This window comes from Monodon monoceros, unplaced genomic scaffold, assembly GCF_005190385.1.
Source record: "Monodon monoceros isolate NGI ecotype Baffin Bay Population unplaced genomic scaffold, NGI_Narwhal_1 Super_Scaffold_18, whole genome shotgun sequence".
NCBI lineage: Eukaryota > Metazoa > Chordata > Mammalia > Artiodactyla > Monodontidae > Monodon > Monodon monoceros.
This window is the reverse complement of record NW_021703774.1, coordinates 99,843,874-99,871,797: the sequence shown is the minus strand read 5'-3', so window position 1 is coordinate 99,871,797 and position 27,924 is coordinate 99,843,874. Positions and strand designations below refer to the sequence as shown.

The window sequence follows — 27,924 nt, the reverse complement described above, 5'->3', positions numbered from 1 at the left end:
CGGATCACCAGTCAGGAGATTGGGACTCCGCGACTTTGAGGATTTGTTTCGGGAAGGCGAAGTCCAGCATCGGTCCTCCCACCAGCAGGGGGTGGAGTACTGCAAGCCAGGAGGCCGGCGGGTCTCTCTTCCACACGTCGCTGGCGTGAGCGTCGGCGCTACATACTGCGCCTGCGCACGCGCCGCGGCCTTTTTCCCCCCCCGGAGCCGTGCTGGTTCTGCAGCTCGGTGGCGGCTAGAGCTTGTGTTCTACAGGATGGTGAGTGTGTATCTCGGTCTCGGGGCTACAGATGCACGGGGGTTCCCTCTCCTTGTCCTAAAGGCAGCCTAGGTTCCATCTGGCGCGGTGCAGGGATCGGATGCCATTAGATTGCCGGCTCTGCCGTGGTCGGGCTGCAGCTCCCAGCGTGGCCTTAATGGCTGCCACGGCGCACAAGCGGGCGGGGGGAGGGGTTGAAGAAGAGGGGGAGTTGGGGCAGAGGATTGGGGATGGGGTGAGTATAGTAGACAAACGGCAGGGGTAGTGCTGGCCCGGCAGAGGGGGCACCGGCAGGCGGCCGGGACGAGGAGATTGCGTAGAGTCAGTCTCAGACTAGCTGGGGGATGCCTGAGTGGAGACGGGCTGCAGCTCCTCGGACCCAGCTCCACCCATGACTGCTTGGTGGGTTTTCCGGGAGAGCGTCGGGGCTGGCAAGTTGCTCGGAAAACCTGTGTTTTTGGGGCCGACGAAGTGGCTTTTAAGCCACAACCGTCAGTAGAACCTGGAGGCTGTGGGGTCTTTGGGCCCCGAAAAGAAGCTCATTTACTTTGGTATGCGTCGCCTGCCTCTTTCTCTATATCGTCGCTGGCTTCGCTTTTTAATGATTCTTCAGGTGGGTGTTGCTTTAGTTGGTGGGGGTCAGTGTTGTTTTAATCGGGAGTAATTGCTGAATATATCCTTGGCCAGTTATGTTTTGTGGCAAGTAATTTAGGCTTTTGAAAAACATTTGTGGAAAGAGGGAAATATTAGGCTCTTGAAATGGGACAGTATTAAGAACAGATTGACGTTTGCAAGATTGCTGTCTTGAACGGTGTTTTGCAAAGTTGGTCACTAGGATTATTGCTGGTCCAATAGGGAACAAAAGTTGAGAGTAAGTTTAAGAATTTAAAATCAATGTGACAGTTTTATATCTGGTGAATATAATAAATTGGCCTGCATTTTGTATGTTTTCTCATTCCATTTTTCCTGCCGATTCATTTTTATTTTGCTTTATGAAACTGTCAGTCTTGACATATGGAAAGTAGGAGAAAAAGTGATTCTTGACTTCAGATTTGAGAAAGTGATGGTTGTGTCTGGATTCACTTTTGAAGTTTAAGTGTTATTTTGTTACACAGTTAACACAAATGTCAAAAGTATCAGAAGCTAAAACATTTATCAAAGTTTTAATAACATTTTTTTATCTTAAAGGGGTTTGTTAAAGTTGTCAAGAATAAGGCCTACTTCAAGAGATACCAAGTGAAATTTAGAAGACGGCGAGGTATGGTCAGGTTTTCATGTTCACGACATGAAAAGAATCTGCTTTGTACTGGAATAGACTTTTTTAAATTACTTTTTTCTTTCAGAGGGCAAAACTGACTACTATGCTCGGAAACGATTGGTAATTCAAGATAAAAATAAGTACAACACACCCAAATACAGAATGATAGTTCGTGTAACTAACAGAGATATCATTTGTCAGGTAAGTTGTATTCTAGACGCAAGTAATGGATGGTAACCTCCACCCCCCCTTCTGCCCTCACTGTGGTAGAAAAGTTGTACTCGGGGAGCAAAACACAACGTATGCATTAGGTTCATCTAGTCTAGTGCCTGGCATTCCAAAGAACATTGAGTAGTTCTTTTAGTAGGTCTGAAGTTGGAGCCTGGGAAATTGGTACTGTAAAAAATACTCTGAGGATCAGCTGTTTGGCAATCCTGATCCAGTTTAATTCCATTCACTTTCTAATTGGTGGGGGGGATTAGAGAAGTTCATGGCACTGTGCTATTTTTGTGGGGGTGGGAGGGTAAATTTGAGACCCAGTAGAAGGTTCTTGCCCATTCCAATTCCAGTAAGATAATAGAATTTATTGTGGACTGAGTTCACTTATCCAATACTTTGAAGAGGTAGGTAGTTGTGAATGTTAAATTAGACTCTTAAGATTGTTTTTATTCTTGATTACTGTTCAAAATAGGTTTTAGTAAATACTTATGAAGGTGTCTCCCACGTAAAAGACTTACAGAAAGTGGCAATTTGCTCCTAGAAGGTAGTTTTCTGGGCTTTTACAACTAGGAAAACTTTTCGTACTTGAGATTTGGAGGAGACAGGCACATTTATTTTCTGGGCAGACTAATTTGTTGGTTGTGAAGGCAATCTCTTCCTCCATACCTAAGTTCAGATAACTAAATATTAGGTTTTCTGAAACATTGTTGGACTTAGATATGCTTAGTTTAAAAGGTGTTTGAAATAATCAGGGATTCCTTTTTGATTTTTCAAAGTGCCTCCTTAATTCACCAGCTTTCCCAACTCAAGGTCTTTTCAGTATTTCTCAGAAGTAAGGAACTACAGTATAACTTATTCCAAAGGTATTTTAATATTCGATGTCTGTGGTAATTTGAGACTTATGTACCGTGAAATTAGTCAAACATACACAAACTCATAAACCTACCTTCTGTAGTTGACCAGGCCATAATCGTTGAAGGTGAGTGGGTTTAACAAAGATACTAAGTGATGCAGATCTGTGTCTGTTTTTTTGTTAAATCTTTTGAAAAAGAAGGCACTTAGGAAGTAATCCACAAAACAGTGAAAACAGATTACTAACCTGTTTTTTCTCTTATTGTAGATTGCTTATGCCCGTATAGAAGGAGATATGATAGTTTGTGCAGCTTATGCTCATGAACTCCCGAAGTATGGTGTGAAGGTTGGCCTGACAAATTATGCTGCAGCATATTGTACTGGCCTGCTGCTGGCACGCAGGGTATGTACAAGATTACTTTAAGTGATGTATTTTGGAATTAGCTCACTGGAGTTGTCTGCAACATAGATGGTTCACACATGGATAAGACACCTTCAGCTAGCTGTGGGGAGAGAGGAGTGCCTCCTGTTGCCCTGTGGCTTATAAGGGCGTCACCAGGGAAGATAATTTTATATAAATACATTGTTTAAGACAGAGATGTACTTTATATCTGGGGAGGCCTTTTTTTCTGTTTTCTCCCATTTGTTGGGTATATCTAGACCAATAGAATTATTTTGCATTGATGGATATCTGTAATCTGTGCTGATATGGTAGCCGCTAGCCACATGTAGCTATTAAGTGCTTGAAATGTGTCTAGTGCTGCTGATAACTGAGTTTTTAACTTAAATATGAATAGCCGGTTGTGGCTAGTTGGTGACTATTTTGTTGGACAGATCTAGTCAGAAGTGTAGATCTTACCATCAGCGTACATTAAAAATGCAGACTATACCCCACACCTTCAGAATTTATATTCTCATAGGGTGTCCAGGTGATTTATATGCATGCTAAATTTTGAGAAGCAGTGCCTTAAGCTTTTGAGGCGGGGGTAGGCATTGGTGGGGGGATTCATTTTTGTTTTAATAATCTTTGCCTTTGGGTGGCAACATTTCCTATAAAAGGAAATGAAAATGTGATCTTACCTTGTTTCTGTTTTCTGACCTTGTTTTGCAGTGGAATTGTTAAGCATGCATCATTGTTGGGGACCCACATCTTCACTGGTTATAAACATGTTTGGGTTGGGACATTGTCTTTTATATGAGCATCTTGGGGCAAAGGCACTATAGATAACTAGCAGAGTAGTGGCACATGTTAACATAATACAGTGGCAGGGTAGAGCCACAAAAGGTGTTCTCTTCAGCACAGGATCCTACTCGTAATATTGTGATGAAGTTAAAACTGCCTATGATAATATTTGGTTGTTGAATTATAGCTAAATATGACTGAGGAAAGGTGGAGATTACTTCCCTTGAGTAAATATATAAGAATCAAATTTATTATGTCCTTATTGATTGCTACAAGAATCAGGTATGGACAATGTAGCAGATTCAGAAACTGTTAAACAGTTAACACTTGTTGGTAAAATTGGATATCTGAAATTTTGTGGCATTTAAAAATTGATATTTAAAAGCAGATTGGGATAAAGAGAAAAAGTGATTTGGAAGGAAATTTTTTGTCAGGTCATTAAAGTTGTGAATTTTGAGATATTGTTGTTTGAATATATTCTAACAAGCATTTAGATTGGCTTCTTTGTTAATAGCTTCTTAATAGGTTTGGTATGGACAAAATTTATGAAGGCCAAGTCGAGGTGACTGGAGATGAATACAATGTTGAAAGCATTGATGGTCAACCTGGTGCCTTCACCTGTTACTTGGATGCAGGGCTTGCCAGGACTACTACTGGGAATAAAGTTTTTGGGGCCCTGAAGGGAGCTGTCGATGGAGGCTTGTCTATCCCTCACAGGTAATAATAGTATTCAGGGCCTCGTCGCCTGGACTCCAGTACTGCACTGTTTCTAACTGGTTGGGCTGTGGAGATAACTGAACCAATTAGAGTAATAGTAGCTATCATTGTGTACCTGCCATGTGCTGGGTACTGTGCAAAGGGAACCTGGCAGGGTGGGAAGGAACTGTAACATGGTTTATAAATGAAGAGACTGGGGTTCTGGGGTAAAATTATTTGTCCAAGGTTTTAGAGCCAATAAAGGGAAGAGCCAGTGTTGAAACCACTACCTTTGTGTGTGGCTAAGTTTTGGTTAGAAATGAGCAACTTGATTCCACCAGTACTCCCCCTATTTTTTTTTTGTTTGGTTAATTCAGAATGAAAATTTGTTTACTGAGTTATGGGGAAATATGGACTCTAGGGGGGAAAAAAGTTTGAGAAAAAGACATGAATTTTTAAACCTTCAACTGGAAATAAGAGTGTAGGCTGTCCTTTGCTATGAAATAAGGAGAACTATATAGTGGCCTTGGTTCATTTAATGGTATTTAAAGGTGCTTGTGGCATGATTTTCTATCCTGGAATTCAAAAATTAGCTGCTGAATGATGATGTCCCACTAACTGAGCAGTCAGTAGTTGGTCCTTTGGTTGCATATGATGCAATTAATTGTTTCAAGACGGGACTGATGGCAGCTACTGAAATGAATTCCTTCTAGGGAACTGATTTCAACCAATATATACTAAAACGTGGAAAACTTTATTTCAGTACCAAACGGTTCCCTGGTTATGATTCAGAAAGCAAAGAATTCAATGCTGAGGTACACCGAAAGCACATCATGGGGCAGAACGTTGCAGATTATATGCGTTACCTGATTGAAGAAGATGAAGATGCTTACAAGAAACAATTCTCTCAATACATAAAGAACAACGTAACTCCAGACATGGTAAAAATTTAACTAAAAATACCTGTATTGGTAAATCTGTAGAACCGGGTTTCCTACCTGTTTTGAGTGGGTATGTTAATACAGTTTTATTTCAGGTTAACAGTTAAAAGTTGAATATGGGCATGTTAAAATGAAATTGGGATGTTGGACCTAGGGTAGGTTAAAAAGTCAGACAAGATACTGTTAGGAGGAGCTGGACTTGTCAACAAGCTTTTAGGAATCTTTTAGATGCTGAACGATGGCAGGCTTCAGGCATCCAAATTTAAAGCCTTTGGTGGCTTTTATGCATTTGGCTGTTCTGTATTTATAAATTTCATTCATGTGGTCATAATCTACTCCAATACGAGGTGTGCTAGTTACTAGACTTCACTCATTTTGAGGTCATGGGGAAAAAGGTTCTTTCTTCATTCTTAGCAGATAAGTGCTATGTTCTGGACTTTCTCAGTGTCTCAGGCATGCACACAAAAAGGGAGATGTACAGATTCTATCACTAGTTCTGTGTGATGTTGCAAAAGTGAAGGGACCCGTGTTTTCAAAAGTCAGTTTAATGTTGCAAAGTTTATCACCCCTAAAGTGGAGTCTCAGGGCTCTCTCTATTAATACGTTGCGGTAATTGATGATGACAGTGCGAGTTTCGATAGTGAAGGCATAGAACACAAAAATCACAGATTATTATAAACGTATTACAAATACAGAATTATATGTAAATTGATATATATCAAGTAATTGTTTTTATTAGGTTTTTTCCTGTTGCTGCATATTTTGTATTTGGCATACCTATGTCTGAAAATTATTTTTAAAATAGAGTTATAATTGAGGGAAAGATCACTTTCTGTTTTTGCATTATTTTCCTTTGCTAATGAGCTTTATACAAATGCATGTAGTAATTGCATTTTAAAAAATTTATTTTTGGCTGCGTTGGGTCTTTGTAGCTGCACACGGGCTTTCTCTAGTTGCGGAGAGCGGGGGCTACTCTTCCTTGTGTGCATGCTTCTCATTGCAGTGGCTTCTCGTTGCGGAGCACGGGCTCTAGGCGTATGGGCTTCAGTAGGCGTATGTGGCTCGTGGGCTCTAGAGCACAGGCTCCGTAGTTGTGGCACACGGGCTTAGTTGCTCTGCGGCATGTGGGATCTTCCCCAGACCAGGGCTCGAACCCGTGTCCCCTGCATTGGCAGGTGGATTCTTAACCACTGAGCCACCAGGGAAGCCCAGTAATTGCATTTTACTCACATGGAATGAGTAGTTTTAGAGACCTGGATTACCTTGACTCATTCTTCAGGAAGGCTGTAATTGTTACTGAATTTCACACATTTTACAGTTTCTCTTCCTGACTTGATCTTCCATGTGATCAATAGTCATTTGGGGTGGGGGTATTAAAACACTTCAGAGAGTTGCAGCATTGTTTTTTGTTGAATTTTAGAACAAGATTCTCATTAATGTTTCTAATTGGACAGCGGTTTTCTAGGGAAATTCAGGCCTCTTTCTGATTCCACAGGGGCCTGATACTGCTGCCAGATACTGGTGATTTGTGGTAGTAGATCAAGAGGTTCCTGGTGTGGGATCCTGGGAGTAACTTTTGAAAAGACCTATCAGAAATCAGTGGGAAATAGACATATGGGGAACGTGGGAGGACAGAGATGTATTTGGCAGTTGCTTGTTAGTCCATATATTTTTCATCTTGACATCTTAAATGCTGGCATGTATCCATACTTGAATGAAAGAATTTAGGTCAGATGGTTTTAAATGAGCATAAAATGTGTTTCTACAGAAAACAGTTTGCTTTAAACTTGAGTGACTCATGAAGTATAGCTGAATTATTTAGAAATACATGAGAATTTTTCTTGAGGAAGATTGTTATGTTTTGTGAACAGTGTCAATTCATGTTGCTTATGGTAAAAACTGGGACTTTCTTAGGAAAAGATGGGTTACAAAAAGATACCAATATTGACCTAGTTTAGCTCCTTTTGAGAATCTGGCTTAGAAGGACAAAATAGAGCAAGCAGTAGAATAGTGTGTTTTATTACTGTTTAGGGCATATGAAATGAAACCAAGTACTGTTTGCTTTGCTTTGTTTCAGATGGAGGAGATGTATAAGAAGGCTCATGCTGCAATACGAGAGAATCCAGTGTATGAGAAGAAGCCTAAGAAAGAAGTTAAAAAGAAGAGGTATGTGCTTTACTGTTTTTTGAAGAGAAAGAGGTTGGGAGGGGTTCCTGCCTTGTTTCATCTCGCTCAGACTCTGAGTGAAGTTGTGCAAACTCGATCACTAGCTCTGCATGATGTTGCAGAGGTGAGGGGAACCAGGTTTGCTAAAGTAATTGTGGTGATAGAAATGTATTAGCCTTGGATGCTACCGAGGTGGCCCATTCTGTCCCAGTACATTGTAACTGTCAATTACTGCATTTTTTAATAGGCTAACTAAGGAAGAGAACAGGTATTGGACTTGGGATTATTTGACCTCCATTTTATTACAAAGGGTGTCTTTTTCAAAGTTAAATATTCTCTATTCTCTTTCGCTATGGTTTTTAAAATTTATGTCCCTTTCTCTTCTTTTTACCTTGTTCTGTAGGTGGAACCGTCCCAAAATGTCACTTGCCCAGAAGAAAGACCGGGTAGCTCAGAAGAAGGCAAGCTTCCTTAGAGCTCAGGAACGGGCTGCTGAGAGTTAATAAACCAAACCACAATTTCTATGAAGATTTTTCAGATAAAGACAGTAATAAACTTATTGAACAAGCAGCTGTTTCTGTGTTAAGCTCTTCTTAATGAAACTGTGGGAAGTACCTGAAATTGACAGTATTTTCCTTCCAGAAACAAGTGTAGCTTTTTCCAGAAAATCTTACATATTGCCTCAAAGTCCATACCTTGGGCATCTGTTCTTCCTGACAGGAGTTATCCCTTGAATTGTATGATGTGCAGCTGTCCTTAAAAAGTCTGGCAAGCAACAGACAAACCTTCCCCTAGAAATATTTCTTCCATTCATTTATTGTAACCACATGATGAGTTGGAAGAAAAAGTACCTTCAAAGTTTACAATTTTCAAGTAAGTGAAACTGATGCTACTCCGCGGCTTTAGTTCTTGAGAGATGATAGCTCTCCAATGAAGGTCATATAATTTTAACACATTTATCCAGGTGAAACCTTTGAGCAGAAAATACTGGTTCTTTTTAAATTTTATTTATTATTTATTTTTGTGGTACGCGGGCCTCTCACTGTTGTGGCCTCTCTCGTTGCGGAGCACAGGCTCCGGACGTGCAGGCTCAGCGGCCATGGCTCACGGGCCCAGCTGCTCTGCGGCATGTGGGATCTTCCCGGACCAGGGCACGAACCCGTGTCTCCTGCATCAGCAGGTGGACTCTCAACCACTGCGCCACCAGGGAAGCTCGAAAATACTGGTTCTTTAATTATAAGAAGAGGTGTTTCGTTTTATGGAGTTGAAAGGCCAGATCTGAATAAACACAAAAGAGAGGAGCAAATACTAACCCTTGTATATCAAGTTTACATGAGAAAAAGAGATGGATATATTTACATGCCTCTTGAGAAACAGTCCTTTGGCCAGTAGGGAATACTGTTTGTTTGAAAATGGAAAATTATTAATAGGAAGTTTATGATTTCAGAGTCCTGCTCTTAATGTCCCACTTTCCCATAGCTCAGATTCAGCATATGTGTACCTGTGTTAGGTCTGTGGCCTAAAGATACGAGTTTTGAAGACCAGTTGGCTGGCTGATACTAAGATACAGACCCTTAAATCTAGGATGATGAACTCATCCATATTCAGCCTCTAAAATTGGCAATTATATATTGCCAAGTAGAATGCTTCTGATGGGTTTTCAGTGGGTAAGAGCCAGTCAAAACTTTCTGAAGCCACATAAAATGTGATGTCTAAATGAGTAAAGTGTATTTATAAGAAACCATGCTATTAACCCAACATCTGTTTATAAAGGAGTAATTTTAATTTACCTGCTTTGCAGTCTTAATTTCTGTTAATGTGCAAACTTTACCATGCTGAGACATTAGTAAATTTATAAATTTTCTTTTAAACAGCAGCTTCAATGCAAACACAATTTCCAGCACTGATATTTTGGCTAACAAATCTACAAAATACTCTGACCTTTGATGTTTATGGAATGAGGCTTTTCACAGCATTATTTTAAGTCATTAGTCAAAATAGTTACACAGTGAATGTACTAGGAAATGTACCAGCGTTTCTAAAAGGGCAGGAATGAATATTTTTGATCCTATACCTCCTGCCATTACTTCAGCAATCAACATGTATTTTAAGATGATGGCTTCCTTAGGATCAGGGGAAAGGAGTTTTGTGATAACTGGCAAGGATTTGAATCAAACCATTTAGAAAAAATGTTCAAGATTTTTCTTTTGAAGTGCTAAGTTTCTTAAAATGGTCACAATGTCCAAATGAACTAAGAGTCATTTGTGTAGGAAATTTTCTTCCACAGTAATGTTTTTAGGTTATTTAGTATCAAAGAATGTTCCATTTCCATCTGATTTGCTGTGACTTTGAGAGCAATACAGGAATACAGCTGCTTTTCTAATTCTTCATGAATTTCAACTGGAGCACCACGCAACAGGTAGTCTTTGAGTAACTGACAGGCTTTTGCCAAGTTTGGTTGGATCACTTCTGAGGTACACTTCATTGTACTCTGATCACAGCTAGTTCGACAATCCGTGCCATAGACACAGTCCAGATCAGACTCACAGTGACGATCCTTTATAAGTTCTTTCAGGTTTGTCTCTGGCACAATTTTTCTCATGTCCACCATTTTCAAATCATACTTATCATTATATCCTAGGTTTTTGGCACTAGTATCGCACATGAGGAAGTTTCCATAGGGGCCATGGAAAACATCTTCCACAAATTCTAGAAGTCCTATGGCTATTTTAGCCTTTCTAGGCCATGATGGTGTGAACAACTGATCCATGCTTCTTCTGAACCCAGATGGAATAAAAAGTTCAATGACCCATGGAAGGCTTATTCCATAAAGAGAGGTATATTCAACACTTTCCATCACATAGAGATCACCACAGAATCCCATTAATTTGGGGGTATGTTCTTTATCTTGAAGTATTACCATGAGAAGAAATTCATTTAATTGAAGAAGTGCCCATGCTGACTTTGCTTCTCCCAAGGAAACCTGGCCATCTTTGTCTCCATCAGCCACTGTCAAGATGAGATTAACCAGTTCAGAGAGGTTGCCTTGGTCACCCAACTTTGCCTGTAAAGATAAGAATTTGGCTAATTATACAGAAGCAATGAAAAACAAGAATCTCATATGTAACATACTAACTTCCTTTACAGGGATAATTACCATGCTAAGTAATAATCTTGCTACTGAATACCCATAGGAGACTTAATACCTTTACAAATATTTATGTTTGCTAAGTGAGTCAGAACTATGTTTTATGTACTTGAGGTGAAACCCACTTTGCTAAGTATGTTAAGAAATAGCCACCTTAACGCCCATAGCCTCCTTAGACCTTGTAGATAAATAGTTAACCAAGCCATTAATTAATCTTTGTCTTATTCATACACTTACTTGCAAAATTGCAGTGTAATTTGCCCATATCCAAAGTTAACAGGTCAACTACAAATTATTTTCTCCTATTTTGTAATTGTTATTATACTATTTTATTCAAGGTGTTCCAATAATGAATGCTACAAGTATTTCCCTGTGGAGACTCTAGCATAAAACAGTCTAAAACTGTAAACTGTTCAAAGAAAAGAAAGATTTTGAGTTATAAGAGCAATAAAAATGAGAAAAAGATTCTTTCCAAAAGTGTAATTATTTTCATTGTTTTTTGGCCGTGCCACGTGGCTTGCGAAAGTTCCCCGACCAGTTCTCGAACCCGCACCCTTGGCAGTGAAAGTGCGGAGTCCTAACCACTGGACCCAGGGAATTCCCAATATTTTCATACTTCTATTTAATCTCTGAGTATTTCTTTAAATTAAAAAAATAATTCGCGGGCTTCCCTGGTGGCGCAGTGGTTGAGAGTCTGCCTGCCGATGCAGGGGACACGGGTTCGTGCCCCGGCCTGGGAAGATCCCACATGCCGCGGAGCGGCTGGGCCGGTGAGCCATGGCCGCTAGCCTGCGCGTCCGGAGCCTGTGCTCCGCAACGGGAGAGGCCACAACAGTGAGAGAGGCCCGTGTACCGCAAAAAAAAAAAAAAAAAAAATTGCAATCAGTCTACAAATTTTATTTCACTTTTTTAAAAAAAGTGTATCAGTTTTAATGTCAAGCTATAGAGCAGCCCAGCTACTTAATGAACTCTCACATCTGGACATTTTTAGCGATAGTAAGTAATGTTAAACACCCTCCATACATTTTTTTCTTTGAATTATTTCCTCAAGATAGAGTCCCTGATATAGGTCAAAGAATACCAACATTTTTATGGCTTAGAATGAGGTCCTGCCAGCTTCCAGAAGAGTACCACTTCACACTAGCAACATGTGAATGCATATACTTACTTTAAAGAGACTGTAGACCATTTCTTTGAATTTCTGTACAGTAGTTCCCCTAGTTGGCTTATCAAATAGCACTATTTCTTTCCTTGGTTCCAATTCAGTTCCAAAATCAAGATGAAGTGCTTGTTCCATTTGACATTTCACAACACCTGGTAGATTATCCCAAATCCCTAAATACATCTGTGAAAAGAATGACAAGTTATGCTTTAGGCAGAGTAGAAAACTCTAATCTACCACGATATTTTTAGTGTCCTCCTCTTAAAAAAACACAAAAGCAACAAAACCGAGATTGAGCTGACTTCCTGAATTGCAAATTTGAAATCATACTTCAAAGCTTTTTTCCTTAATTTTTTTAAATTATAAAAGTATCGCATACCTAAATATATATATATATATATATTTGACCATGGTCATCAGTTTTATTATTTTCCATTTTTTAAATTGTAAAATATCAAAAATAGAAAATTTACCATCTTAACTATTTTTAACATACAGTTCAGTGGTATTAGATTCATGAGGCTGTGCTACCATCACCACCATCTGTCTCCAGAACTCTTTTCATTTTGTAAAATTGAAACTCTCTACTCCCTGTTCCCCTTCTTCCCCCAGCCCCCAGCTCATCACCAGTCCACTTTCTGTCTTTATGATTTTGACGACTCACTCTAAGTATCTCATATAAGTGGAATCATACAGAATCTGTCCTTTTGTGACTGGCTTATTTCATAAGGTCCTGAAGGTTTATCCACATTGTAGCATGTATCACAATTTCCTTCCTTTTTAAAGCTGAATACTATTACATTGTAGGAATATCCCACATTTTGCATTTCCTTTCATCCACTGATTGACACTTGGGTTGCTTCCATGTTTTAGCTATTGTGAATATTATGAACATGGATATACAAATATCTCTTCGAGATCCTGATTTCAATTCTTTTACATATATACCCAGAAGTGGAATTTCTGAATCATAGGGTCATGCTACTTTTAATTTTTTGAGGAGCTGCCAACCTGTTTTTCTCAGCGGCTACACCATTTTACATTCCCACCAACAGTGGGTTCCAGTTTTTCTGCCTTATTGCCAACACTTGTTATTTTCTTTTTTTTTTTTCCAGAATAAACTCACAGAGTTTATTTTACTGAGCAATGCTTGTCCTGCGTTGTTTTACCACTTGTCAATATTTCACTCTCTATACAACCAGAAAATGATTCCAAGGACACGTAGCAATCCTTCCTTTCTGGTTTTTTTGATAGTAGCCATCCTGATGGGTGTGAGGTGGTATCTCACCGTGTGCTTTTTTTTTCTTAGTTCTCCGACCATGTATCGAACCCACGCGTCGGCAGTGAAAGCGCAAAGTCCTAACCACTGTACTGCCAAAAAATTCCCTAATTGTGGTTTTGATTTGCATTTCCCTAATGACCAGTGATGCTGAGCATCTTTTCATGCACTTATTGCACATTTGTATACCTTTTTCGAGAATGAATCCGGCTGTTTGTTTTTTTGTTGTTGAGTTTTAGGAGCCCTCTATATATTCTATATATTAATCCCTTATCAGATATATGATTTGCAAATATTTCCTCCCATTCTGTGAGCTTTTTTATTCTACTGATATTGTCTTTTGATGCACAATATTTAAAAATTTTCATGAAGTACAATTTGTCTATTTTTTCTTTTGTTGCCTGTGGCTTTGGAGTCATATGCAAGAAATAATTGCCAAACCCAATGTCATGGAGCTTTTGCCCTATGTTTTCATCTAAGAGTTTTATTTATTTTTTATTTTTCAAAATATTTATTTATTTATCTGGTTGTGCCAGGTCTTAGTTGCGGTAGGAAGGCTCCTTAGTTGCAGCATGCATGTGGGATCTAGTTCCCTGACCAGGGATCGAACCCAGGCCCCCTGCATTGGGAGCACAGAGTCTTAACCACTGCGCCACCAGGGGAGTCCCTAAGAGTTTTATAGTTTTAGTTCTTACCATTAGATCTTTGATCCATTTTGACTTAAATTTTGAGAATGGTGTTAGGTAAGGGTCCACCTTCATTCTTTTGCATGTGTATATCCAGCTTTCCCAGTACCATCTGTTGAAAAGACAGTCCTTTTCCTATTGAATGGTCTTAGCACCCTTGTCAAAAATCATTTGAGGGACTTCCCTGGTGGCACAATGGTTAAGAATCTGCCTGCCAATGCAGGGGACACGGGTTCGATCCCAGGTCCGGGAAGATCCCACATGCCGCAGAGCAACTAAGCTCACGAGCCACAACTACTGAGCCCATGTGCTGCAACTACTGAAGCCTGCATGCCTACAGCCCGAGCTCCGCAACAAGAGAAGCTACTGCAATGAGAAGCTCATGCACCGCAATGAAGAGTAGCCCCTACTCGCTGCAACTAGAAAAAGCCCGTGCGCAGCAACAAAGACCCAATGCAGCCAAAAAAAAAAAAGAATCATTTGACCATATATGTGAGGGCTCTCTGTTCTATTCCATTTGTCTATATATCCGTCCTTATTCCACTACCACATTGTTTGATTACTGCAGCTTTATAGTAAGATTTGAAATCAGGAAGTGAGTCCTCCAGCTTTCTGGTATTTTTTTCAGGATTGTTTTGGCTATTTAGGGTCCCTTGAGATTGCATACGAATTTCAGGACTTTTTCTATTTCTGCAAAAAATTGTCTTTGGGATTTTGCTCAGGATTGCACTGAATCTTGATCACGCTGGGTAACATTAACATCTTAAAAATATTGTCTTCCAATCTATGAACATGGGATGTGATTACATTTATTTATGTCTTTAATTTCTTTCAGCAATGTTTTGAAGTTTTCACTGTACAAGTCTTTCACCTCCTTGGTTAAGTTAATTCCTAAGTATTCTTTTTGATGCAATTATAAATGCAATGGTTTTCTTAATTTCTTTTCTGGATTGTTCATTGTTAGTGTATAGAAATGCAATTGATTTTTGTGTGTGGACTTTGAATTCATTTATTAGTTCTAATGATTTTTTTGTGGAATATTTAGGTTTTTCTACAAATAAGATCATATCCTCTGTCAACAGAGATAATTTTACTTTTTCCTTTCCCATTTGGATACCTTTTATTTCTTTGTTTAATTGATCTGGCCAGAACTTCCAGTACTATGTTGAATAGAAGTGGTGAAAGTGGGCATCCTTGCCTTGTTCTTAGATGAAAAGCTTTCAGTCTTTCACTATTGAGTATGATGTTAACTGTGGGTTTTTCACATAAGTGTTTTTAGTATGTTCCTAACTATTCCTTCTATTCCTAGTTTGCTGTGTGTTTTTATCATGAATTTTGTCAAATGCCTTTTCTGCATCAATTGCGATGATCCTTTTTTTCTCCTTCATTCTGTTTATTTGGTGTATTACACTGCTCAATTTTCATATGTTGAACCAGCAAAAGTTAATAAGGATTAATGTGGGACTTCCCTGGTGGTCCAGTAGCCAGTGGTTTGGTAGAATTTACCAGTGAAGCCCACACGTGCAGGGCTTTTCTTGTTGGGAGGCCTGATTACCAATTCAGTCTCCTTACTAGTTATAGGTCTATGCAGATTTTCTATTTCTTAGTAGGTTTTGTGTTTCTAGGAATTTGCCCATTTCATTTAGATTATCCAATTTGTTGGTGTACAATTGTTCACTGCACTCTCATATAATCTTTTTTATTTATGTAGAACTGATAGTAATGTCCCCGCTTCATTTCTGATTTTAGTTATTTGAGTCTTCTCTGTTTCTCAGTCCATCTAGCTAAAGGTTTGTCAAATTTTGTTGACCTTTTCAAAGAACCAACTTTTGGTTTCATTGATTTTCTTTATTATTATTTCTTTATTATTGTTTTTCTATTCTCTATTTCCTTTATCTCTGCTGTAATCCATAGTATTTCCTTCCTTCTGCTAGGTTTGGGTTTAGTTTGCTCTTCATTTTATAATTCCTTATGTTGTAAAGTTTGGTTGTTTATTTGAGATCTTTCATATTTCTAGTGTGTTTATAGATGTAAATATAATTTTTTTAAAGTCAAATTACACAGAAAGATAAAAGGAAAAGTTCTACACCCATTTCTCTAATTCCCAGAATTAGTCACTATTAATTATCTAGCTATTTATCAAACTAACATTATATGGTGCTTTACTCTGTGCTACAGTCTACTAATTTATCTTACTCCCTATAACAACCTTATGCAGTAGATACTATTATTATCCTGATTTAACTGATAGAGAAACTGAAGCAGAAAGAAGTGAAGCAGCATGATGAAGGGAATACAATAGTGGCAAAGCCAACATATTAACCCGGGCAGTCTAGTCATGCTTATATATAAAAACCAAATATGACCATATTAGTTGGTAATAATATTAATCACTCCTCTGCGTCAAACCCTCTAATTCAATCAGAATAAAGTCCAAAGCCCTTTTCATTGTCTGCTAGGCTTCTTATGAGCTGGCCTGCTTCTCCAACCTGATCTTTATCACTTACTCCCTGGGTCTCTATATCCCATCTACATGTCTCTTCTCTATGTTCCTTGAACCTATCAGCATTATTCCTGTTTCATGACCTCCTTCACTTGCTGTTGGTTTTGCCTGGAATGCACTCTCACCGATCTTCATACGGCTGGTTCCTTCACATCATTCAAGTCTCAGCCCAGATGTCACTTTAGGGAGGCCTTCCCCAACCCCCTACCTAAAATAGATCCCTCTTCCATCACAGGTCACTCTCTAAGCCATGACCCCATTTTATTTTCTTCACAGCCCTTACCAATGTCTGAAATTATCTTATACCTTTTTAAAATTTTTACTTATTTATTTATCTACTGGCTGCGTTGGGTCTTTGTTGCTATGCGCGGGCTTTCTCTAGTTGCAGCGAGCAGGGGCTACTCTTCGTTGCAGTGCACTGGCTTCTCATTGCAGTGGCTTCTCTTGTTGCAGAGCATGGGCTCTAGGCACGCGGGCTTCAGTAGTTGTGACAAGTGGGCTTCAGTAGTTGTGGTTCGTGGGCTCTAGAGTGCAGGCTCAGTAACTGTGGTGCACGGGCTTAGTTGCTCTGTGGCATGTGGGATCTTCCCGGACCAGGGATCAAACCCGTGTCCCCTGCATTGGCAGGCAGATTCCTAACCACTGCACCACGAGGAAGTCCTTGAAATGATCTTATTTCTTTATTGACTCTTTTATCATCTGTCCTCTTTCACACGAAACATAAGGCATATGAGGCCAGAGGCTTTGTCTGTCTTATTCCCCATGGTCTCTCCCAATGCCTTAAGCAGTACCTAGCACATAGTAGATACTCAAATATTGGACTTTATTTCAGAAATCCCCTTAAACATGGCTAGTAGTGTAGACTTAAAATCTATTTTAAATTTCTATAAGATGAATGAGTATTTATATTGGAAATTTAGAAATAATTTGAAGAAAAAAGATGAACATAAAAATCATGCAATATTCCACTGCCCAAGGATAACCAGTGTTGATTGTTTTTTCTTTATAAATTTATTTATTTATTTATTTTTGGCTGCATTGGGTCTTCGTTGCTGCGTGCAGGTTTTCTCTAGTTGCAGCAAGTGGGGGCAACTCTTCGTTGCAGTGCAAACCTGCTCTGCAAGTTTCTTAACCTTGTGACCTCTCTTGCCTCAGTTTCTTTAACAATAAAATGGAAATAATGATAATACCTCTTTCATAGGGAGGTTGTGAGGATCAAAGAGAAATACATGAAAAGTTCTTAGAACAATGTTGACATATAGAAAACAATATAACAAACACCTGTGTACCTACTATCTTCACAACAGACCTTAACCTTTTGCCATATTTGCTTCATTTTTTAAAAAAATTTATTTTATTTATTTATTTTTGGCTGTGCTGGGTCTTCATTGCTGCACGCGGGCTTTCTCTAGTTGCAGAGAGCAGGGGCTACTCTTCATTGTGGTGCGCGGGCTTCTTATTGCGGTGGCTTCTCTTGTTGCAGAGCATGGGCTCTAGGCATGCAGGCTTCAGTAGTTGTGGCACGTAGGCTCAGTAGTTGTGGCTCGCGGGCTCTAGAGTACAGTCTCAGTAGTTGTGGCACATGGGCTTAGCTGCTCCGCGGCATGCGGGATCTTCCCGGACCAGGGCTTGAACCCATGTCGCCTGCATTGGCAGGCGGATTCTTAACCACTGTGCCACTAGGGAAGTCCCTAGGAAGTGTTTTTTAAAAGATTTAAAAAGAAAGTGTTAGAAGGTTGATTGCACTTGCTTTTACCTTAGGATATCGTGCTACTTAAGGAATTGCTTAGAGATCTGTTCTAGAATCTATTAATAACTAGTGATGGAAGCTATCAAGTTATATCTTTCCAATGGATTTTAACTTTTTTAAAAAATAAATTTTATTTATTTATTTAGGCTGCATTGGGTCTTCATTGCTGCGCACGGGCTTTCTTTAGTTACAGCAAGCGGGGGCTACTCTTCGTTGTGGTGCGCGGGCTTCGCATTGTGGTGGCTTCTCTTGTTGCGGAGCACAGGCTGTAGGCGCGCGGGCTTCAGTAGTTGCGGCATGCGGGCTCAGTAGTTGTGGCTCATGGGCTCTAGAGCGCAGGCTCAGTAGTTGTAGTGCACAGGCTTAGTTGCTCCGCGGCATGTGGGATCTTCCTGGACCAGGGACCGAACCTGTGTCCCCTGCATTGGCAGGCGGATTCTTAACCACTGCGCCACCAGAGAAGTCCCGGTTTTGATGTTTTGTTGTATTTTCTTCTAGCACAATGGTGTCCTATTGTTTTAATTTATATTTCTTTGATGATAGCTGAGGTAGAACATTTTTTTCATTATGCTTATCAGCTATTTATAGTTCTTCTTTTGTGATTTAGCTCATCCTGTCCTCTGCCCATGCCTCTAGTTTAATTCTTCATTCAGGTATAAGCTCAAATTTTATCTTAGAAAGGTCCTCCCTGTTCACCTCTTCTAAAGCATATTTCTACCCTCACCATCCCCTACATTTTTCATCAACCCATCCTGTGTACAACCTATATAAAACACACTACGTTCTGTAATTTCCTTGCTTATTTATTTATCTATCAACTGTTTATGTTCCCCATCCCTCTGGAATAATGTGACTCACAGGAAAGTTATCTGTCTTAATCACCACTATTTTCCTAATAACTAAAACAGTGTCTGGAACATGCTGGGAATAGGGGATTTATAAACATCTGTTGGATGAGTGAATCAACGCATGCACAATTGAAGTATTTAAAATGTCCGAAAGTTCTAGTTCAAGAATGCTCTTAACAATGCTTTAATTTAGTTTAAGGTAAAATCAGAGAGTACCATAAATCTGGACTGTTTATTCATAATGTCCATACCTGATTGTTGGGCTTGGTCGATAAGCATTTTCCAAAGTAAAGAGTTTCTGTGACACAAAGGCTATTACATGCGGGCCCATCAATAACTCCAGTCTTGTACTTGTCACACTAAAAACCAGGAAGTAGAAAAGTAGTTAACAGAAAAATGTTCTTAAGAAGAAACATATTAAAATATTTGCAAATTAAGCAATTGACAAAGGATTAATCTCCAAAATATACAAACAGCTCATGCAGCTCTATGTCAAAAAAAACAACAACCCAATCAAAAAATGGGCAGAAGATCTAAATAGACATTTCTCCAAAGAGGATATACAGATTGCCAACAAACACATGAAAGAATGCTCAACATCATTAATCATCAGAGAACTGCAAATCAAAACTACAATGAGATGTCACCTCACACCAGTCAGAATGGCCAACATCAAAAAATCTACAAACAATAACTGCTGGAGAGGGTGTGGAGAAAAGGGAACCCTCTGGCACTGTTGGTGGGAATGTAAATTGATACAGCCACTATGGAGAACAGTATGGAGGTCACTTAAAAAACTAAAAATGGAATTACCATACGATCCAGCAATCCCACTCCTGGGCACATATCCGGAGAAAACCATAATCTGAAAAGATACATGCACCCCAGTGTTCACTGTAGCACTGTTTACAATATCCAAGACATGGAAGCAACCTAAATGTCCATCGACAGAGGAATGAATAAAGAAGATGTGGCATATATATAATGGGATATTACTCAGCCATAAAAAATAATGAAATAATGCCATTTGCAGCAACATGGATGGACCTAGAGATTATCATACTAAGTGAAGTAAGTCAGAAAGAGAAAGACAAATGTCATATGATATCACTTACATGTGGAATCCAGAAAAAAGATACAAATGAACTTATTTATAGAACAGAAACAGTCTTACAGATATCAAAAACAAACTTATGGTTACCAAAGGGGACAGAGGGGGGAGGGATAAATCAGGAGCTTGGGATGAACACACACACACTACTATATATGAGATAGATAACCAACAAGGACATACTGTATAGCACAGGGAACTCTACTCAGTATTCTGTGATAACCTTTAAGAGAAAACAATCTAAAAAAGAATATATGTATATGTATAACTGAATCACTTTGCTGTACACCTGAAACTAACACATTGTAAATCAACTATACACCAAGAAAATTAAAATTTAAAAAAGAAAAAACATATTAAAGACACCATAAAGAGATATCTATATTCTTTAAGAGAAAGTCCTATGATGAAAAGAATTCAGGCTTTGGATCAGGACAGACGTGGATTTGAATACAAGCTCTGCTCCTTACTAGCTATATAATGATGAGAGATCTTGTTGTGACTAGGGTGTGCATAGAATTTTGAAACTGTTTTTCCCACTTAGCGTGGCCTGAGGTACCCACTCTCTGTGAGAAGGTAGGCATTCAATTTTTAAAAACGGCTCAATTTTAAAATAAAAAATAAAGTTTTAAATACCAAAATATTTTAAAATAACAAAATTAAGTCACGTCTGTCATCTTGTCATCTTTGATATTGCCCCCAAAAAAGAAAAAGATGGGAATTCCCTGGCAGTCCAGCAGTTAGGACTCTTAGCTCTCACTGCCGAGGGCCCGGGTTCAATCCCTGGTCAAGGAACTACGATCCTACAAGCCATGTGGCACAGCCGAAAAAAAAAAAGGAAACCAAACGCTTTGACAAAATAAGGTACCAGTGTAACCCTAAGGCACAATAAATGAGGATGGCCTGCAAAATACAGTGAAAATTACAGCAGAGTACAGAAGGATGCTGAGATTAAATACCTGCTGTGACCTCACTTCTCAGACAAAGTTGGCGGAGCACTAAATAGGTGGTACACCAGAGGAACAGAACCGTCACTCTGGTTTGCAATGAAAGTTTAAGGGGCACAAGCTGTGGGAACTTCCAAGGACTCTGTTTGGCATTGTAAAGTAGCGGGGCAAGGCAGTGCTGATTGATAAAATCCTTAAAAATGTTATCTATGTTGGAGGCAGTCTGTAAATAAACTAAGCATTGGGAGAGACTATATTATGAGCATCTCTGTAGTTGCTGGGGAGATAGACAGGCTAAACCAATCTGTGTGAGTGTCTCCATCTCATCTTTTTTTCTCTTTTACCCCCCCGCACACACACACACACACACACACACACACTAACTCTGGGCCACAGAAGTTTCACCACTTGCTCATTTCACTGTCCCAGTTGCTTCTTGCAAATAGTGGTTGAAGAACTCCTTTCATTCAGTAATGAGTAATACTCAAAAGAAAACAAGCAGGAGATCTATACAGCAAATGTACAAGGAAAAGGAGGAAAGGAATAGGAAAAGGACATGTCAAATAAAGAAATTTTCCAGAAAAATACTGCCATGAAGCACACCAAACATACTGTTATGAATTCAAAGGACTTAATGAAACAGTTTAAAATAATGTCTCAAAGCAGAAGACATAATGAGAGACAAAAGAAGTAAATGTAAAATAAGCAAGCAGAACTCAAAAATTAAGAAAAAGAAAAAAATCGAAGAAATTAAAGTCACATTATGAATGGGGAAAAAGGGGGGGCAGACAAAAATAACAACATAGTAAGACTTATGAGGGCTAGGTTGAAAAAGTGAGCAAAATGAAATGGAAATTTAAAAAGAACTAAAAAGAATTTGAGATAAAATTATAGATATAGAAGACAAAGGATATCCAGCATGTCCACAGGAGGGAGAATAGAACACATAGAAAAAAAAAATAATCAAAGTAGAATTCAAGAGAACTTCATGTAAGTGAGAGAAGTCTTTAATCTACAGATTGAAAGGATACACACTGTCCCAAGGAAACTGACACAGAATGACCCCTGTGACATATCCCATTGAATTTTACTGGACTTCAAAAATAAATAATTCTTTGAACATCCAGGCAAAAAGATCAAGACACTTTTAAGGGGAAATAAATCAGATTGGCCTCAGATTTCTCCATAGCCACATTCAAAGGTAGATAACAGTGGTGCAATGCCAGCAAAGTCTGAGAAAGGAAGTGTGACCTGCCTGTGTCCTAATTTTCTCATTTGTAAAAGGGGATGTACCTACTACTTGATTTATAGCATTATTATGAGCTATAATGGTTTAATGAGGATAGATCACCTGTGATTTCAATAAGTGCTCAAAATAGCTCTTCTTATTCTCCATAGCCAAACTTTCTTTCAAGTAAAAGGTGTTAAATGTTTTTGAACATGTAAGGATCAGAAGATAGAATTCCCATTAGCAACTCTTGAAGAACTATTAGAGAATGAATTTTAGGCAACCAAGAGATGAACAGAGAAACTGAACATGTAAGCCAGTTGAAATGTAGGACTGGGATGAAAACAACTGTGGAAATCTATTTCATAATAATTGTTAATATAGTATATGGTAGTTACTAGATACTTACCATGTGTCAGGCACTGTTCCAGTGCTGTACTTTTATTATGACAATAGCCCTGTGAGGTAGAACCTATTGTTATAGCCATTGTAAAAATAAGGAAACAGAAATAGCTACTAAGTAACTTGCTCAAGCTACAAAATGATAAAGCCAAGATTCCAACCTAGGCAGTCTGGTTCCAGAGCTCCTTCTCTTAATTACTACTGTATATTGTTCAGAATGTTAATATTATAAATTATACCAGTAAAACTAATAAAATTAACAAGAACCAAGAAGGAGAGATGCAAGATGAGAGATGGCAAAAGGATGTTGATTTCCTTACCTTTATTATTTTTAAAATGTTTATTTTATTTATTTATCCTCCCGCCCCCTCTTTTTTGGTTGAGTCGGGTCTTAGTTGAGGCACATGGAATCTTTGTTGAGGCATGCAGGATCTTTTCGTCACAGCACGTGGTCTGCTCGGGTTTCTCTCTAGTTGCGGTGTCCGGCTTCTCTCTAGTTGTGGCACGCGGGTTCCAGAGCACATGGGCTCGGTAGTCTGTGGCACGGGGTCTCTCTCGTTGAGGCACACGAGCTCAGTAGTTGTGGCATGTGGGCTTAGTTGCCTGTGGCATGTGGGATCTTAGTTCCTCGACCAGGGATCGAACCTGCGTCCACTGCACTGGAAGGTGGATTATTTACCACTGGACCACCAGGGAAGTCCCTGATTTCCTTATCTTTAATATCCAAGGTGAAAAGATAATATTGGGCTTCCCTGGTGGCAGAGTGGTTAAGAATCCGCCTGCCAATTCACGGGACACGGGTTTGAACCCTGGTCTGGGAAGATCCCACATGCTGCGGAGCAACTAAGCTCGTGCTTCACAACTACTGAGCCTGTGCTCTAGAGCCCACGAGCCACAGCTACTGAAGCCCAGGAGCCAAAACTAGTGAAGCCTGCGCAACTAGAGCCCATGCTCCGCAACAAGAGAAGCCACCGCAATGAGAAGCCCGCGCACCGCAACGAAGAGTAGCCCCCACTCGCCGCAACTAGAGAAAGCCCGCGCGCAGCAACGAAGACCCAACGCAGCCAAAAATAAATAAATGAATTTATAAAAAGATAATATTTCTATCTTATAAATCAAATAACAGAGACAGAAGTATATTCAAAAGTATAGAGATGACTAGTTGAAGAACTAATAATAATAATATATTAATTAAAATTAGGTGGAGTAAAGGAGATGGGATGGATGGAAGTATAATAATTTTGTCATTGCTTGTAGTGGGGAATAAATAGATATGGTCTAAAGCAATAAAGGATAAAGTATACTTTTAAAAGTTATAGTAAAGGCTAACCACTAGAAGAGCTAAAATCTGAATACAAACCTTCCTAAATTATCAAAAGGAACACATATAAAACATAGAAATATACATCCTCTAGAGAAAGATACAAACCAAATGAATCCTTAAAAACAAAGTAGGTTATAAAATGTGATACAGAACTAAGACATATCTATAAATGTCAATGGGATAAGCTTACCTATTATAAGAAAAATATCTTTAGAAAACAATGTCAAAAAAGTTGAAAATAAAAGATGGTACAGGTATACCAGCCAAATGCAAAGAGAAAAGTTAAGCCACAATGTTATACCAGATGAGGTTGAATTTTGGGAAGTGTGGGGGGGAGCATTAAAAAGGCAAAAAAGAAAAGCTCTTTATAATGCTAAAACATATAATCCACAATGAAGATATTACAATACTACAGTCATGAATTTCTATTAAGAATAAAGTAACATCAAAATTGATTCAGTGAAATCTATAAGAAATAGAAAAAGAAATAAACAGAAAGGCATTAGAAGTAGGAGACCCTAAATCGCTTTTCTTAGTCTATGACAGATAAAAAAGTTTACAAAAAAAGATACAGAAGAACTCAATAATCTAATAAGGTAGATCTAATTGCCCTGAGAACAAACAGACCTTTTCAAAAGCCCATGGAACATTTACAAAATTACACCAAAACCTCCATACATTCCACTAAGTAGACATGGCAGAAGCAGTATGCTCCAATCACAATATGATAAAATTTGAAATTAACAAAAAATCTACCTGGAAAATTTTAAATATTCTTTTAATTCTTGAGTCAAAGAGAGAGCCTAAATTGAAATGTTAAGCAACTGGGAAATAAAAAATAATAATAAAAACAATTTAGGGACTTGCCCGGTGGCGAAGTGGTTAAGAATCCGCCTGCCAAAGCAGGGGACACGGGTTCGATCCCTGGTCCGGGAAGATCCCACATGCTGTGGAGCAACTAAGCCCGTGCACCACAACTACTGAGCCCACGTGCCACAACTAGTGAAGCCCATGCACCTAGAGCCCGTACTCTGCAACAAGAGAAGCCACTGCAATGAGAAGCCCGCACACTGCAACAAAGAGTAGGTCCCACTTGCCGCAAGTAGAGAAAGCCCGCTCTTAGCAACAAAGACACAATGCAGCCAAAAATAAATACATTTATTTAAAAAAATTTTTTTAAATATCAGAAACTAAAGCTAAAACTAATGATAAAATTAAAAAACTAGAGAAGAATGCAAAGTCTTAATTACATTGGCTATGTTTCTGTAACTGAGAGAATTCCTCTAATCTTCATCTCCTATTCTCTGCTTTAGATCTTCTTGTTCTTTTCTGGTTTCTGCAATTACCTTTTGTTTGCTCTTTCCCAGAATTTTCCCTGTCTGTCTGGTTCTCTTAGTCTGATGACATTACGCTGCTCATAGATCAATCTTGCCCACTTCTGGCTCTTGGGACAATGCAACCTATTAGAGGGTTGCAATGACTGGGCTTCCAATGATTGTGCTTCCTCTTGTGTGGGATAGGGGCTGAGGATAATTTCTTGAGCCCTTCACTTTGGGGGCATAAATTTTTCGTGATCCCAAGCAAATAACCAAAGCACAGTGGGCTCTGGTAATTATTCAATACTTGGAAAGGCCAGCACAGGCTCCTCAGACCTGCCCACCGGGTCCCCCTTCCAACACTTGCCACAGTTTGCTCTGAGGATAAGGATAGCCCAGATAAGATCGAGAGTCCTGCCCACGTGTAGAGTTAAATACCAACACCTATGTTGCCCTTCAGCTATCACTAGCAGAAGCTCCTGGGTGAGCCCTTGACCATGCCTCCTTTCTCCTTTAGACTGGGTTGTAACCAAGAATATTAGGTTTCATCTTCATAGGAGGAGCAGAGCAATCTAGTTCCTGGACTCAAGTTTGTGAGGGACTACACAGGGAGATGCTCAATACTTTCTTGCCCCGGTCAACCTCTGGGGATTTTTAGGAAATGCAGAACCATCTGTTTCGTATCAGATGGTCAGCAATTTCATTGCCATGTTTCTTCACTGAGGCAAAGGTGGTGTGACTTCTTGGGCCTCACTCAGAAGTGAAACCTCCTGCAGGTATAGCTTAGGGTTTCTAAGGATTTTAGATAACATAGAACAATTTGCTGACAACAAATAAATAAGAAATCAACAAAAAAAATAATGTAAAAATAGACACAGACATGTTTGGAAACAAAACAGCACATCTCTAAATAACTTCTGGGTTAAAGGAGAAGTCACAAGGGATATGCAGAATATTTAGAACTGAACAACAACAAAGGTATACGTATGAAAACTTGTGGGATACGGCTAAAGCAGTTCTTAGAGGAAAATTTACAGCTTTAAATGCAATGATGAAAAAATAAAAGACTGAAATAAATAGTAAACATTCAACAAAAGATGTTTTAAAAAATCACAATAATAACAATAAGAGAATAAACCAACCCCCAGAAGAAGGAGGAGGAGGAGGGGGAGAGGGAGGGGGAGAGGGGAGGAGTAGGAAGAGATGAAACAGCAGAAATTAATGGGAGGGACTTCCCTGGTGGCACAGTGGTTAAGAATCCGCCTGCCAATGCAGGTTCAATCCCTGGTTCGGGAAGATCCCACATGCCACAGCTAAGCCCGTGTACCACAACTACTGAAGCCTGCGTGCCTAGAGCCCATGCTTTGCAACAAGAGAAGCCACCACAATGAGAAGCCACCACAATGAGAAGCCCTTGCACCGCAATGAAGAGTAGCCCCCGCTCACCGCAACTAGAGAAAGCCCACAGGCAGCAACAAAAACCAACGCAGCCAAAAATAATTAAATAAATAAATTTATTTTTTTTAAAAAAAGAAATTAATGGGAAAAAAAAGATCAGCAATGCCAAAAGCTAGTTCTTTGAAAACTTTAACAAAAGAGATAAACCTTTAGCAAGACTGATCACTGAGAAACAGAGGATGCACAAATAAAGATTACCAGGATAGAAAGGGTAGTGCTAGTAAATAATGTAAACAACTCTGGCAATGCATTTAAAATGAGCAATACATCTAAAACAATAATAAAAAGTGATACCAGAATAGAAAATCTAAGACTAATAAACATTAAAAAAAATTAATCAGTAACAAAAAATCTTTCCCTCTAAAAATATCAGGTCAAGGTATAGTCTAGGAGGACTTCAAGGTGCCATCCAGGATGCAGTGCTGTTTGTAAGAGTGGAAAATGATTAATAACATAAATGTCCATCACCAGGAGAATGGCTGAGTAAATTGTGGTATCTTCATACAATGCAATACTATACAGTACTTAAAATGAAAGAACTCAGCCTATGCATACCAACACAGAAAAATGCTGAAAACATAATATCAAGTGGAAAATGTTGCAGATTGGTATGTGCAGTTTAGTGTCATTTATTAAAGTTTAGAAACATGCAAAGCAATACTATATATTGGTTATGTACCCATAAACAATTAGTGAAAGTATGAAAACATGATGGTAAGAACTCACACCAAATTCAAGATGGTGTTTACCACTGGGGAGGAGGAAGGAGAATACCAGGGAGGGTAAAGAGAGCTTAACTGCACTGCCGTGTTTTTTCTTTTTAAAAATGAAGTAGGGGCTTCCCTGGTGGCACACTGGTTAAGAATCCGCCTGCCAATGCAGGGGACACGGGTTCGAGCCCTGGTCGGGGAAGATCCCACATGCCGCAGAGCAACTAAGCCCGTGTGCTACAACTACTGAGCCTGCGCTCTAGAGCCCACGAGCCACAACTACTGAGCCCGCGCTCTGCCACAAGAGAAGCCACCGCAATGATAAGCCCGTGCACCGCAATGAAGAGTAGCCCCTGCTCGCGGCAACTAGAGAAAGCCCGCGCGCAGCAACGAAGACCCAACTCAGCCAAAAATAAATAAATAAAATAAAATTTTTAAAAAATGAAGCAAATATGGCAAAAGGTTAAGGTCTGTTGTG

At 39.2% G+C, this 27,924-nt stretch overlaps 2 protein-coding genes and 2 non-coding genes across 5 annotated transcripts in view; 3 read left to right on the top strand and 1 right to left on the bottom strand.

Annotated features, from left to right (window-relative positions):
* Positions 1 to 169: 169 nt before the first annotated feature.
* RPL5 (ribosomal protein L5) lies at positions 170 to 8,144 on the top strand. 2 transcript variants are annotated; one of them, XM_029230645.1, is made up of 8 exons: positions 170 to 259; positions 1,448 to 1,517; positions 1,603 to 1,718; positions 2,857 to 2,991; positions 4,286 to 4,488; positions 5,231 to 5,408; positions 7,486 to 7,574; positions 7,978 to 8,144. In XM_029230645.1, the coding sequence occupies exons 1-8, from the start codon at positions 257 to 259 to the stop codon at positions 8,075 to 8,077; spliced, it is 894 nt and encodes a 297-aa protein (XP_029086478.1). In that variant the 5' UTR covers positions 170 to 256; the 3' UTR covers positions 8,078 to 8,144. The 2 variants fall into 2 exon arrangements, with proteins under 2 accessions (XP_029086478.1, XP_029086479.1); XM_029230646.1 differs by having other exon boundaries at positions 185 to 259; positions 7,489 to 7,574.
* On the top strand, positions 5,063 to 5,158 carry LOC114900112. The gene has a single exon (XR_003794732.1). It is a non-coding gene; the product is annotated as a small nucleolar RNA SNORD21 (small nucleolar RNA).
* Positions 7,660 to 7,792, top strand: LOC114900121. The gene has a single exon (XR_003794741.1). It is a non-coding gene; the product is annotated as a small nucleolar RNA SNORA66 (small nucleolar RNA).
* A 1,635-nt stretch (positions 8,145 to 9,779) lies between the features above and the next one.
* Positions 9,780 to 27,924, bottom strand: part of DIPK1A (divergent protein kinase domain 1A) — a 122,965-nt gene continuing 104,820 nt past the window's right edge. Inside the window, exons 3-5 of the mRNA XM_029230644.1 lie at positions 19,202 to 19,309; positions 11,891 to 12,067; positions 9,780 to 10,638 (exon numbers count right to left, since the gene is read on the bottom strand). Of these exons, the coding sequence (XP_029086477.1) occupies positions 9,826 to 10,638; positions 11,891 to 12,067; positions 19,202 to 19,309 (1,098 nt within the window). The 3' untranslated portion in view covers positions 9,780 to 9,825. The remainder of the gene's footprint in view (positions 10,639 to 11,890; positions 12,068 to 19,201; positions 19,310 to 27,924) is intronic.

Coding starts and splice junctions, on each gene's coding strand:
- RPL5 (XM_029230645.1), top strand. Junction 1,719..2,856: donor ACAGAGATATCATTTGTCAG/GTAAGTTGTATT, acceptor CTCTTATTGTAG/ATTGCTTATGCCCGTATAGA. Junction 7,575..7,977: donor AAAGAAGTTAAAAAGAAGAG/GTATGTGCTTTA, acceptor CTTGTTCTGTAG/GTGGAACCGTCCCAAAATGT.